This window comes from Dermochelys coriacea, chromosome 6 (genome assembly GCF_009764565.3).
Source record: "Dermochelys coriacea isolate rDerCor1 chromosome 6, rDerCor1.pri.v4, whole genome shotgun sequence".
NCBI classification, from domain to species: Eukaryota; Metazoa; Chordata; order Testudines; family Dermochelyidae; genus Dermochelys; species Dermochelys coriacea.
In genome coordinates this window covers 5,123,068-5,135,414 of record NC_050073.1, presented here as the reverse complement: position 1 = coordinate 5,135,414, position 12,347 = coordinate 5,123,068, and the positions used below count along the sequence as shown (strand labels likewise).

Genomic DNA, 12,347 nt, shown 5'->3' with positions numbered 1-12,347 from the left:
CTGGGGATAAGTTTCCAACTCCCTCCCCCCCCCCCCAGCACAGGTGAGAATGGGCCTTCCCCAGCCCAGAGTGGCAGTTGGTAATCAGGGGTGGGCATGGGGTTGTGCAGTTTGAAAGTAGAGGGTGAATTGCCCAGAGAAGGCCAGTCTGGGCCTCTATTGGCTCCATTCCACAATCCAAACCCAAGATGCCCTTTGCCCTTCACTGCAGCATTAACCCCTGGGAGCAGCAGCTGCAGGGGGCAAGAGGGGAAAATGGTCTCAGGAGGCTCAAACAGCTCCTGAATTTCTAAGGTTTCCAGTGAATGTTTCCTGAGGGGCCACAAACAGGCTGCCCCGGCCTCAGCCCCTGAGAGGTCACTGCCCCCCTATATCCTATAGGGCTTTTCACACTTCACAGGGATCTATGAGATCACCCACATTTCCCTTCCTGCCCATTTTCACCATTTATGGCCAGGGAGACCTACCCCATCTTGGTGGAGGGGCACCCCAGCTGAAGCTCCAGGGGCAGAGGGGACTGTGACTACAGCTCAGGTTCCTAATAAATGATTCTGTCTGAGGAGTAAATAAAAAGGACTATAATGATAAACTGACCCTGGAGTCCATGCTGATCACTCAGCAACTGTCACGTGAGCCCAGATAACACACCAGGAGAGTCTGTCTGCTTGGGAAATTGCCACAGCTGGTTGAGGGGAGGGATGGGGATGGTACTCAGGCTGTAGGGGTGGAGCAGGGGTTCAGGTTGTCTTCACTGTTTTGCATGAGAATTTCAGCTTTCATTACAAAAAGTAAGTTTCTAGCCCTCATGGTAGCAGAGAAAAACCTTGAAAACATGAAACAGTGCACCCTAACAACTCAGAAACCTAAAGCAAGAAAAAACCTCCAACTTTTATTTTAGAAAAATCTCATGCGTTTTAACTATATGGGGCTGGCAAACTGTTTCCCTAACATTTATCCCTGAAGCAGTTCAGTCTTAGTACAGCTCAGAGTCACTAAGGGGAGGGAAATACACAATAACTGCTATCAGCAATTGGAGTTTGATAGTGAGTCAAGATGTCATATAACCAAACTCAACCGTTTTATTGATTGGAAGTAAAATCAGTGTAATACAGGAAGGTCAGCAGCAGTTTACATCTTCCCTCTGTTCCAAAGTATGAGCTCAGTTAGACTCATATTTGCATTTTCCTCATTTAGAAGACAGAAAATTCCAGATTCCACAGACCTTACACACCTTTTCTTATCTAATTATGCACACAACAGTTTAGCCAGCAGTAGACCACAGCACACAAGTAGCATTAGATCAAGGAAACATTTGCATTAACTGTACCTAGCACACAGTTCATATTTGGCAAACCTTAACAGAGTATATATCTTACATCTGACAGATTCTGCACATACAATGAACAAAGGTTAGAACAATTTAACAACTAGTAAATTTGCATAATAATGTTTAGCATAAGCACAAAGTATTCTGGGAGATTTTAACTAATTCAGTGCTCTACCACCCCCATTTTTAGAGTGCGGATAATGATTTAAAGCAGATTACAACTGAGCTGAACTGCAGCTGGCATAACCAGCTCCAAAAAGAAAGGCAAGATGGCTGCTTCTCCCCAACATCATCTCCCAAGAGTGACTGGAACATGGCAAAGTCAGCACTGCAGGGAAGATTGCAGGTCTTCACTTAAACACATGTCAGTAGTTAGTTCAGACTCATAATTCTATTGTATTATTTTATTCCCTCGAGGAATGACGACACAACAGTGAGATAAAGTTGCATCTCATCGTCATCCTCCGAAAGAGAGGCCTGGCCACGGATTTCCCCAGTTGGAGAAACGAGGAGACACTGGCCCTGTGTTGCTGTTCAGTTTCATCTGTGAATGTTGCGGAGACTAGTTTCTCTCTCTCTCTATTTAAGACACTCTCTCTCTCTCCTCAAACAGTGCTCTCTGGGCTGTCTGTTCTCACGCAGGATCCCATCTCTGTCCCTGCCCTACGAACCCTGGCTGTTTCACACCCGTGTCACACTCTGGGCTGGGACTGCAACTACACAAGTTGTTTATTGAAAACACCTACAACTAGCAGCAAACAAGTCCCAGCCTGGAAAGTAGAGCAAAGGTGCTCAAAGATAATTTCCCTCACTCCTTGACATTATGTGTCAGGGTTGAGACCCAGGTGCATCTCAGTGTCAGTGGACTTAAAGTGCCACTTCCTCTTCCAGGGACACACACTCAAATTATTCAGAAAACAAACCATTATAAGAGGAAGGAGCTCTCTGAAACCTTTACTATATCAATCCCTCATCCCTGCCCTTGCCTTTTTTCTGGTGTATGGCTTCTGATGGCACAAACAATGAATTAGATGTTGGGTAAGTGATGTGGTCACGCTATCATGGCAGCAGCATCCGGAGACGTCAAGTGCATGCATCTACCATCAAGATGCTAAAGAAGGCAATCCATAACCAAACGGCATAACGTGTGTTCTTGAGGCCAGGAACAGGATGGGGAGGTCAAGAAGCCCCAGTGGATAAAGATGCAAGTTAAACCACCTGTCACCACAATGTATCCTGTTGTAATGAAGAAGGATCTTTAATTTCATATGATTATTCCGAGGAGCATGTGAGAGCTGATTCAGAGAGACTAGGGCAGTGGTTGTCAACTTTTCCAGAATACTGTACCCCTTTCAGTAGTCAGATTTGTCTTGCATACCCCAAGTTTCACCTCACTTAAAAAATACTTGCTTACAAAACCAGACATAAAAATACAAAAAAGTGTCACAGCACACTATTACTGAAAAATTGCTTACTTTCTCATTTTTATCATACAATTATAAAATAAATCAAATGGAATATAAATATTGTACTTACATGTCAGTGTATGGTATATAGAACAATATAAACAAGTCATTGTCTGTATGAAATTTTAGTTTGTAACTTTCCTAGTGCTTTTTATGTAGCCTGCTGTAAAACTAGGCAAATATCTAGATGAGAAGATATACCCCCTGGAAGACCTCTGTGTACACATACCCAACATACTCAACATACAGTTGAGAACGACTGGACTAGACTGGATGCAAATCTGACTTGTCTATCCATCAAGAAGTGCATCATCAAATAAAATATAGTCCCACACCACCTGTTTCTAAGAAATGTTGCATCTCATGTACTGTCTGACAGGTTCAACTATTTCAGAAAAGGGGTGTCTTGACTTTAGCCATATTATCATTGGTGGGACCCAGAAACTCCAGTCTCCAATCTTCCTGTCCTAGCTGGTATTGATTGCCTGGCAGTTAGGTGTGAAGACAGAGTCCTGGCTGCATTATGCATACAGGCAACTATTACAACAGCTTGCTTCATAATTTTATCTCAAAGCCAAATCAAAATGCCCTTCCTTTTGATTCAGTACATGCGGGGGATATCACTGCCTTTCATTTATGCAGATGAAAAAAGTTTCTTTTCAGTCTGTGTCAGAATCTTTGTCCATTTTCCCATTTTTCAAGGAGCCTGAGAGGATGGGAGCCTCAGTGAGTGAATGGCCTGGGAGAAACCAGAGCCTCTAAAGCGCAGTCCTGACTCCAGTCATCCCTGTCACAGCTGCAACCCACAATGACAGTTTAGGCGCCTCTAGAGTGAAATTCTCCCAACTCCAGGGCCACACAAATTATTTTAACAAAACTAGCCCTGAACCTAATGTCTCTTTAGTGAGGAGATGGGAGCAGTTTAGAGTGGGAGCAGGTTCCCTCTTTTACAGGCTTTGGGAAAAGAGTGAAATGAGAGATTGAAGAGGTTTCTCCAAACACAAGGGTCAGGAATCTTTATCCTCAGTGGGTGCTTTGGTGTTTAGTGAGAGATGATGAGCGAGCAAAGCGCTTCCCACACCGAGCGCAGGAATATGGTCGCTCTCCTGAGTGGGTGCTCCGGTGTTTAGTAAGAGATGATGAGCGAGCAAACCGCTTCCCACACCGAGCGCAGGAGTATGGCTTCTTTTCCAAATGGATTTTCTGATGTTTGGTAAGAGACGATGAGTGAGCAAAGACCTTCCCGCACTGAGTGCAGGGATATGGTCGCTCTCCTGAATGGATTCTCTGGTGGTTGATAAGGCCTGACGATTGGGTGAATCTTTTCCCGCACTCAGTGCAGTAATAGGGTCTCTCCCCAGTATGGATTCTTTGGTGGACTCTGAGTTGTACTAGACGGACAAACTTTTTCCCACATTCACCACAGTGATGGAGTCTTTCCCCAGTGTGGATTCTCTGGTGCAGAGTGAGACTTTCTGGATGACCGAATATTCTCCCACACTCATCGCATCGATGGGGTCCCCCCGTACGATGGATTCCTTGGTGTCTCCTGAGACTTTGAAGGAGACTGAATTTTTTCCCACACTCAGCACAGCAATGGGGCTGCTCCCCAGTGTGGATCCTCTGATGTCTAATGAGATGTTCTCGTAGGCAGAATTGTTTCCCACACTCGTGGCACAGGAAGGGTTTCTCTCCGCTGTGGATTTTCAGGTGTCTAGTAAGACTTGATGTAAGTTTGAAGCCTTTCCCACATTGGTTACAGTGATGGGGCCTCTTTTCTGAGTGGATTCTCTGGTGATTACGAAATGTTGATGAATCCATAAATCGCTTTCCACACTCAGCACAGGCATAGGGTCTCTCTCCTGAGTGGATTCTCTTGTGGATGGTCAGAGCTGTTATTTGAAAGAATCTTTTTCCGCACTCAGCACAGCGATAGGGTCTCTCTCCCGTATGTATTCTCTGGTGGGCAGTGAGCAGTGATAACTGGTTGAATATCTTCCCACACTCAGAACAGGGATGGGCTCTCTCCTTTCTGTGGGTTTTCCCATGTGCTTTGAATGCCTTCTTTCTCCTGAAGCTCTCCCCACACTCGCTACATTGATAGAGATTGTGTCTCCTATGAACTGTCCAGTGATGGCTTATCAGGTCTCTCTGCACCTTGAATTCTTCCCTGCACACACGACAGGTATATAGGCTCTTTCTGGGCTCAGTTTGTCCCTTTTCAGGAAGCTTTAGATGTGACCTGGATCTCCTCTGATGGCTTTTTGGGGTTGATGGCTCCTTCCGGGTCAGGTTCTTCTTCTGCCTTTGTGGCCTGCCCTGCCTTTTGTGGTCTCTTCCCCACTCAGTTTTCTGGGAATGGTTCTCCCCTGATGTCCCTGGGAAAGGCCTGACTGACTCCAGGTTGCCAGACCCTTCCTCAGACGTCTTCCCCTCAGCTCTGCTCAGGGACCTGGCACCCGCTGGGTGGGGAAGAGAATCCAAATGTTATTTTCTGTACTGCTGACAAAGGGAAATCACTAATATTCCCAGCAGGGGGATGAGCCTGATTCAGCCCCACGCCCCTCCCCTCAGAACAGGGCTGGCCCTTGGCACTTCAGTGCAAGAGGCCAAACTCCCAGGAGCCCCAGTACTGGGGAAGGAGAGGTCAATGTCCCATAGACCCTGCTAATAGTCCCCAAGTCAATGAACATGAGAATCAGCCCCCATGATTCTCTCCCTACTCTGAGGCCCATCTCAGTGGGGAGAACAGCATCACCACACACCAGCACTGACACCGCTCTCTCGAGGGACACACATGGAACATTCACACTGTGATGGGATCTGAATGGCTCCATGTTCTATGGAAAATGGGGGAGGGCGAGAGACTGGGGGAATCTGTGTAAGGGGAGAGATGGAGTTTCTAGGGGGATGTCAGGGTGAGGAGCTGTAGCAGTTTTTATGTTTGGGCTTCAATCCCTATTGTAATGCTCTGTGAGGGGAGAGTTTGCAGCTGATGGATGATTCCTGAAATGAGCTCTCCAGCTTCCATGATGGAAAGGGCAGAGCAGGTTCCCTACCTGCTCCAGGGGAAGAGGTTTGTGTGAGGAAGAAGCCAAAGCAGCTTTCAATTAGTGACCAGTCCCAGGTCTCCTCTTCATCTGGAAAATCTGCACCAAGACAAAAGGTCTTTGGTTGCCAGCACATGGACAGAATGAATATGACTGAGAGAAGCCCTTTCCCCACCATCATAAATGATGCATAAAATGGGGCTTGATTTTCAATTTGTATTGTGGTAGCACAACTGAGTTTATGGTTGTATAGCACCAGGTGCGGCACAAAACCACAGGATTGTCCTGATGTTGAGCTTATACACTAAATACACAGAGGGTGGGAGAGAACCTGAGTCAAAGGAGTAACTTGCTGTTGTAATAATAGGTTATTATTAGAGTCAACCACAAAATTACCCTAATTGGCAATATAATTATAAACTTTCTCACAGTTTTTATAAAGTGTTACAATATTCTATAACGATAAATGTCAATGGGAAAAGGTGCAAAATATAAACAAAAAGACAGAATTAGTCCAAACAAAAAAGGCCTATAATGGAATTCAAGAATAGTGTTAAAATTATGGCTGGTAAACAAGACAAGCGTGGAACTGTAAATTAATGAACCAAAATGAATGTGTGAGAAATCAGCCCTAATTGGAGAAAAACCCAATGAGGAGCTGGGCTATTTTGCCTATTACTTCCTTTTGGGGTTTTTCAAAAGTAAACACTTTTGGGGGGAAATAAAGGAGCAGGACTGAATGCAACCCTTGCTGACTGAAAAAAACAGCAACAGCAGGTGCGTGCCAACAACTGCTGCAATGAGCGATACCATCATTCTGCCACCCTGATCCTCTTTTGGGACCCCAGATCTTCTTCATCCTTATCCTAAGAGATGTACTAACAAGACTGGACTAGAAAGAGGGAGCCTGAGGCTGCTGTCACCATTTCCAGTTCTGGCTAACTCCCAAAAATCACCTGAAATGTGAGACTTTGTCCCCTTCTCCGCCAAGCACCATGAGTTCTTTTAGTTCCTCAGCTTATTTCTTCTCTTTCCAATTCTTCTCCCTTTGCTTTAGATTAAATAAAAGTCTGGCTTAGCTGGCCAAAACTGCCATAGTTTGCAACATTGCTGTAAGCCTGTGATCAAAGAGGCAGGCAGAAGCACAGCCCAGAACAGCCCAATGCTGGTACACGTTTGACAGGTAGGTCTGATCAGACTGTGAGCCATGCCTGTGTTTCTCCAGCCACAAAGCTCTAAGTAAGAGTCAACCAGAGACAGAAGCTGCATGTTCTATATTTGCTGTGCTTTTCTCTTCCCTCTTGTGTGGGTTTGTCTTGTTTTGTCTTTTAAGAAACAGGATCAGATTTTAACATCACCACAACAGCTCCAGCCCATTTCAACTAACTGCTTCTCTTTTGCCCAAAAGAAGAGTTATTACCACCTTTAATATAATCTAAAAGACTTTCAAACAGAGGCTTTTTGTCTAAAGACTCTCTCCAGCTAAAGGACAAGGAAACAAGGGCCATTTATTTTAGCAAAGTCATACTTAATATTTGACATTTCAGATGCCTAAACTCTTTTCCTTATTTTTCTGTATATTTAATAAAAGGTTAGAAAGAACTTTTCATGGTGTTTTCCATGGTACTGAGCAGGCTACAGTCTCTGTATTCCAAACCCCAAACCTTATTTAACACTCTTTAATACTAGCCATGACAGTGTCATGTTAACACCTTTGTCTCTCTGGGCTCATGTATTCTATATGAATTAATACAACATTGTCCAAGCTCAGCCAGCAGCTCAGTGGCAGAGTGAGGAAGAGAGTCCAGGTTTCCTCACTCCCACAACATGATGTTGCCTCCCAAGCAGTCCTGGGGAGTAATAAGGAAATCCCTTATTAATGTCAACTGAGAGCCCACAAAAGCGATGGAACAATGTTGGGTCCCTACAAAACTGTGCCTGAACCGGGAAGGGAGATTCCCAAGTGCTGCTCGGTCAATGATTCTGACAGACAGGGAGGGGTTACAAACACTTTAGTGGATGGAATTAGAAATCAAAATGATCTTGACAAAGTGGAGAATTGGTCCAAAATTAACAAGATGAAATTCAAGAAACACAAGTAGAAAATGGAAGAAAATATCAGGTGCACAATAGAAAATGGGGAATAACTGGCTTGGCAGCAGTGCAGCAGAAAAGAATGTGGTGGTTATAGTGGTTCATGAATGAATGAGAGCCCACAATGTGATACGGTTGCAAAAAAGCCTAATAGCATTAGTCTAAAAGACTAACATTCTGAAATGTATTGTCACTTTGGCCAAAATGTATCAGGATTTCAGCTGCCTTCAAGCTATTCATTTGTCCCTTGCACAACACTTTAACACCCTCCTCACCTGGGTGGGTGCCTCTCAGGATGTCCCCATCTTCATCTTCTGTGGGACCCTGGACATACAGCTCTTCCCCTCGCTCTATGCTGGAGATCACCACTGGCTTGGGGGTTTGGATTCCTGCTTAAACAAAAGCATCACTGTTCATAAGATCTAAAGTAAGCACTTCTAGCCATGGAACTGCTGCACTTTTCATAGCTCCATATGCAATGTTTGTGCCAATTAGGCAATGAGCTAATCTATGTATTTGAAATTTTTTTCCATGGAAACATGAACTGCAGCTTATAGTCAGCACTCCTGGTTCCTAGCAGTGGCAGGATATTGAATTGCAAACAACCTTCCACCTGCGGAAAGAGGAGTGGAGAGGACTGCGGTGTCTGAGGGGATTGGGGGCAACAGATGGGCATATAGTGTATATTTCTCCTTGGCCTAGGAGAGTTACTCTACTTTGGCCCAACACCCCGCTCCCTCCTGTGGATATGTTTACATAGCAATTAAACACTAGTAGCTGGCCGTGGTCAGATGACTTGGACTTGAGAGACTTGGGCTATGGGACTGTAAAATTGCTGAGTGGATATTTGCAGGGGATCCGAGAGGAGAGGCTCCAGCCCGAGCCTGAACATCTACAATGCAATTTTTAGTACCACAGCCTGAGCCCCATGTCCTAAGTCAACTGATCCAGGCTCGCCACGGCTGTGTCATGGGTCCAGCATAGATGAACCCAGTCTGTCTTTCACCTTAATTATGGTGTTGGTAGCCTTTCATCCTGTAGGCCTGCAGAACATATGGCCCTTTTCTGCTCATGTGCCCTGTCTGGGGAACTACAAGAGCCAGAATTCTCTGGGAAACAGCTCCTCACCTAATGAGACCAGAGTCTGGTAATTTTCCCACATAACGTGTTTGTAAAGTTGCCTTTGCTCCTCGCCCAGCAGCGCCCACTCCGCTGGGGAGAAATACATGGCCACATCCTCAAACGTCACCGACATCTGAAAGGACAAACAACCCAACTCAGCATGGCAAAGTTTACACACTGGTAGAGGAATAGCTGTTGCAGGTGAGGCAGATGTACAGTGGTCCACGCAACTGGGAGGGTCTGGGAGGCTTGAAAGTTCGTACCATTATTATGGGTGCAGGTTTGTTACCCTGTGAAAAAAGTAATGGACAATGTTTTCCTGTGACTTTTTTTTCTGTGTCCGTTACTCACCCCACAGTGGTGGCTCCACCAGCCCCCGACTGTGGGTGTTGTATTCTGGCACAAAGGGTTGCATCACTGCTGAAGGTTAGTCCTCCTGACTCTGTCGTGAAGGGGCAGGCAGGCCAAATTTCAGTGAGAGTTGCTGCAACCCAGAGCACCAGGTCACAGCCCCACTTACATTTAGCCCGCACACCCGACCCTCTGTCACCAGGCTGGAGGGCTGGGCAGACTAAACCTGGGCAGCATGCAACCTCACATGCCATGATGCAATGCCCAGAACAGGACACCGGGCCCAGTCCCTCAAGACCCTGCTGCAGGGTGAGAGTGGGGCACTGGACTCAGCCGTACAGAACACAGGAGCTGCTGGAGCTGCACTGGGGGGTGAGCACAGGGTGGGTTCGCTCTCCAGTCGCTCCCTCCCTGGGCTTGCCCTCTCTATGGGGCAGGAATTAGAGTTACACTGTTGTAGCCTTGTCGGTCCCAGGATATGAGAGAGACAAGGGGGTGGAGGGAATCTCTCTTGCGGGACCAACTTCTGTTGGTGAAAGGGAGAAGTGCTTGAGCTGCACAGAGCAGGGACCTAGAGCCAGGCTCCAGCCCGAGTCCACATTTCTGCACCGCAACTGAACAGCCCACGAGCCTGAGTCAGCGGGCACAGCCCGGCTGCAGCTTTTAGTTGCCCTCTAGACAGACCCTGGGCGCTGGAGGTGCCGGGTTGAATCCCCAGCACGCTGGCCGACGGGGCGCTCACAGAAGGAACCTTCCCCCCGCGGTACCCACGGACTCAGCGCAGCCTCCCCCCGCGCCTCCCATCGCCAGTGTGTGCAGCGGCCCCAGCCCGGCGCCGAACCCGCTGTCCCGAGCAGGCCGGTCCCAGCCCCCGAGGCACAGGCCAGAGGAACCGGCCGAAAGGACCCGCCCCCCCCGCAGCCCCGCCTCCAGCGCCGGCCGCTGCCCGCTCTGCGGGAAGGGGTCAGAACCCGGCAGCCCCCGGCAGCGAGCAGGAGGGGTCGGCCGGGCTCTCGGGGGGCGGGGGGGGGCTCCGGTCCCAGGCGCGGGTCTATTCCGACCCCCCCAGCAGCTTCCTCGCCGGGCAGCGATTTGCAGCCTCTGCGGCTGTTTCCCTCCCTCCCCGGGCCCCGCTCACCGCCCTGCGCGCCGGGGCCGCAGCCTGCAGAGGGGGCTCGCTCCCGCACGCGCAGCTCGGGCCGGGCTCGGCCCCCAGGTCTCCGCGGCGGGCACGAGAAGGTCCCTCCCTTAGCCCGCCCCCCTCGCGCAGGAATTCCTGGGCGTGTCTAGGCTGTGGAGGACCCCGCGCTCTGTGGGTTTAACCCTTAATCATCTCGGTCGGGGAAGCGAGGTGCAGGGGGAGCCGCTAGGGGAGACGGGGTGAAGCCGCTTCCCTGGTGGTTGCTGGCTCCCATCCCTTGTGCAAAGGCGGGCTATAGTTATAGGGGGGGGGGCTGGACACCCTGTGTAGGATGGAAACCACTTCGAACTGGGGTGCTGCTACCACTGTTCCCTCTAAGCTCGGCGTGTGCGCGTGCCCACAGATCCTAAACCCCGCGCACATGGCGAAACACCGTGCGCACAAAAATTTGCACAGAAGGAATTTTTTGCGCACAGGGCCTGTCAAAAATTAGAGGGCACATTGGCTGCTGCACCTGCGCTCCCAGCACCCTGAGTTCCAGCCCCCCTGTTAATTCATCAGGGTGTGAGACGCCTTTTCAAACGTTTCATCAGAATAAATATGGGTTGAGATTCATAATAGTGTCTATTAGTAAATTAATACATTATTAAATAATTATTCAGCTCTGGAACTGGGATATGAGTGGCTGTAAGTAAGGAAATACTTTTTGGGATATTCTAAGTGCCATTAGGATGACAGAAGTTAATTCCCAGAGGTGAAATTCCATGTCTGGGATACACTCTGCTAAATATCATACCTGAGTTTCTATTTTGTATCTATTTGACAGTAGTCATACCACATGCATGAAAAAAAAAAATCAACCAAAAGCAATGGTCAACCAAACTGTGGCAGATCCACATGTTTTTACAAAGTTTATATGGACAACAGTTACAATTTAAGAAGTCTATAGGACTAACCCTGCTTTGTTCTTAAGTACATCTACAGTATGAAATTATTTCGAAATGATTCTATTCGAATTTTTGGAAGCTATTTTATACATTTGGTCTTCTGTGTCCCCACTAAAGCACGTGAATTTGGCAGATTGTGTCCACAGTACCAAGGCTAGCATCGAATGTCGGAGCAGTGCACTGTAGGTAGCTATCCCACAGTTCCCACAGTCCCCGCCACCCATTGGAATTCTGGGTTAAGCTCCCAGTGCATGATGGGGCAAAAACATTCTTGCGGGTGTTTCTGGGTGTGTGTCGTCAGAAAGCTACAGCAGACAATTGTTTCGCGCTTTTTTGGCGTGCAGACGCCATACTGCTTTCAGCAGACGGTGCACTGCTGCTCTCCTGCTACTATGAATCCACCTCTCCAACTCAACTGTGCTCAGCCATCGTGAATCAAGCAGCACAGCTTCTGCCGCAACTCTGCTCTCCCACTATTGCCACGCTTCCAAGCCTCTCCATGTTGTCTGTCCTGGGCTCCCACCTCCGTGAAAGCCACAGAAGACAACCATTTTCCGCCATTGTTTGGCTACCGTGAACCAAACAGCACAGCTTCTGCCACCAACTCTGCTCTCCTGCTATTGCCACACTTCCAAGCTTCTCCATGTTGTCTGTCCTGGGCTTCCACCTCCAAGAAAGCCACAGAAGACAACCATTTTCCGCCATTGTTTGGCTACCGTGAACCAAACTGCACAGCTTCTGCTGCCAACTCTGCTCTCCTACATTTCGCGCCCTTTTTCAAGGATGACCCATGCAGGCGCCATAGCCATGGAGCCCAATCAGATCTCCGCTGAAGTTTTAACCATTGTA

At 47.9% G+C, this 12,347-nt stretch overlaps 1 protein-coding gene across 1 annotated transcript; it reads right to left on the bottom strand.

Moving 5' to 3' along the window:
* Positions 1-1,056: 1,056 nt before the first annotated feature.
* LOC119856879 (zinc finger protein 883-like) lies at positions 1,057-10,707 on the bottom strand. The gene is made up of 5 exons (XM_043517259.1): positions 10,549-10,707; positions 9,066-9,192; positions 8,213-8,326; positions 5,853-5,942; positions 1,057-5,255 (listed from the first exon to the last, which is right to left on the bottom strand). Exons 2-5 carry the CDS (start codon positions 9,190-9,192, stop codon positions 3,817-3,819), a joined length of 1,770 nt encoding a protein of 589 aa, XP_043373194.1. The 5' UTR covers positions 10,549-10,707; the 3' UTR covers positions 1,057-3,816.
* Between the last annotated feature and the right edge of the window lie 1,640 nt (positions 10,708-12,347).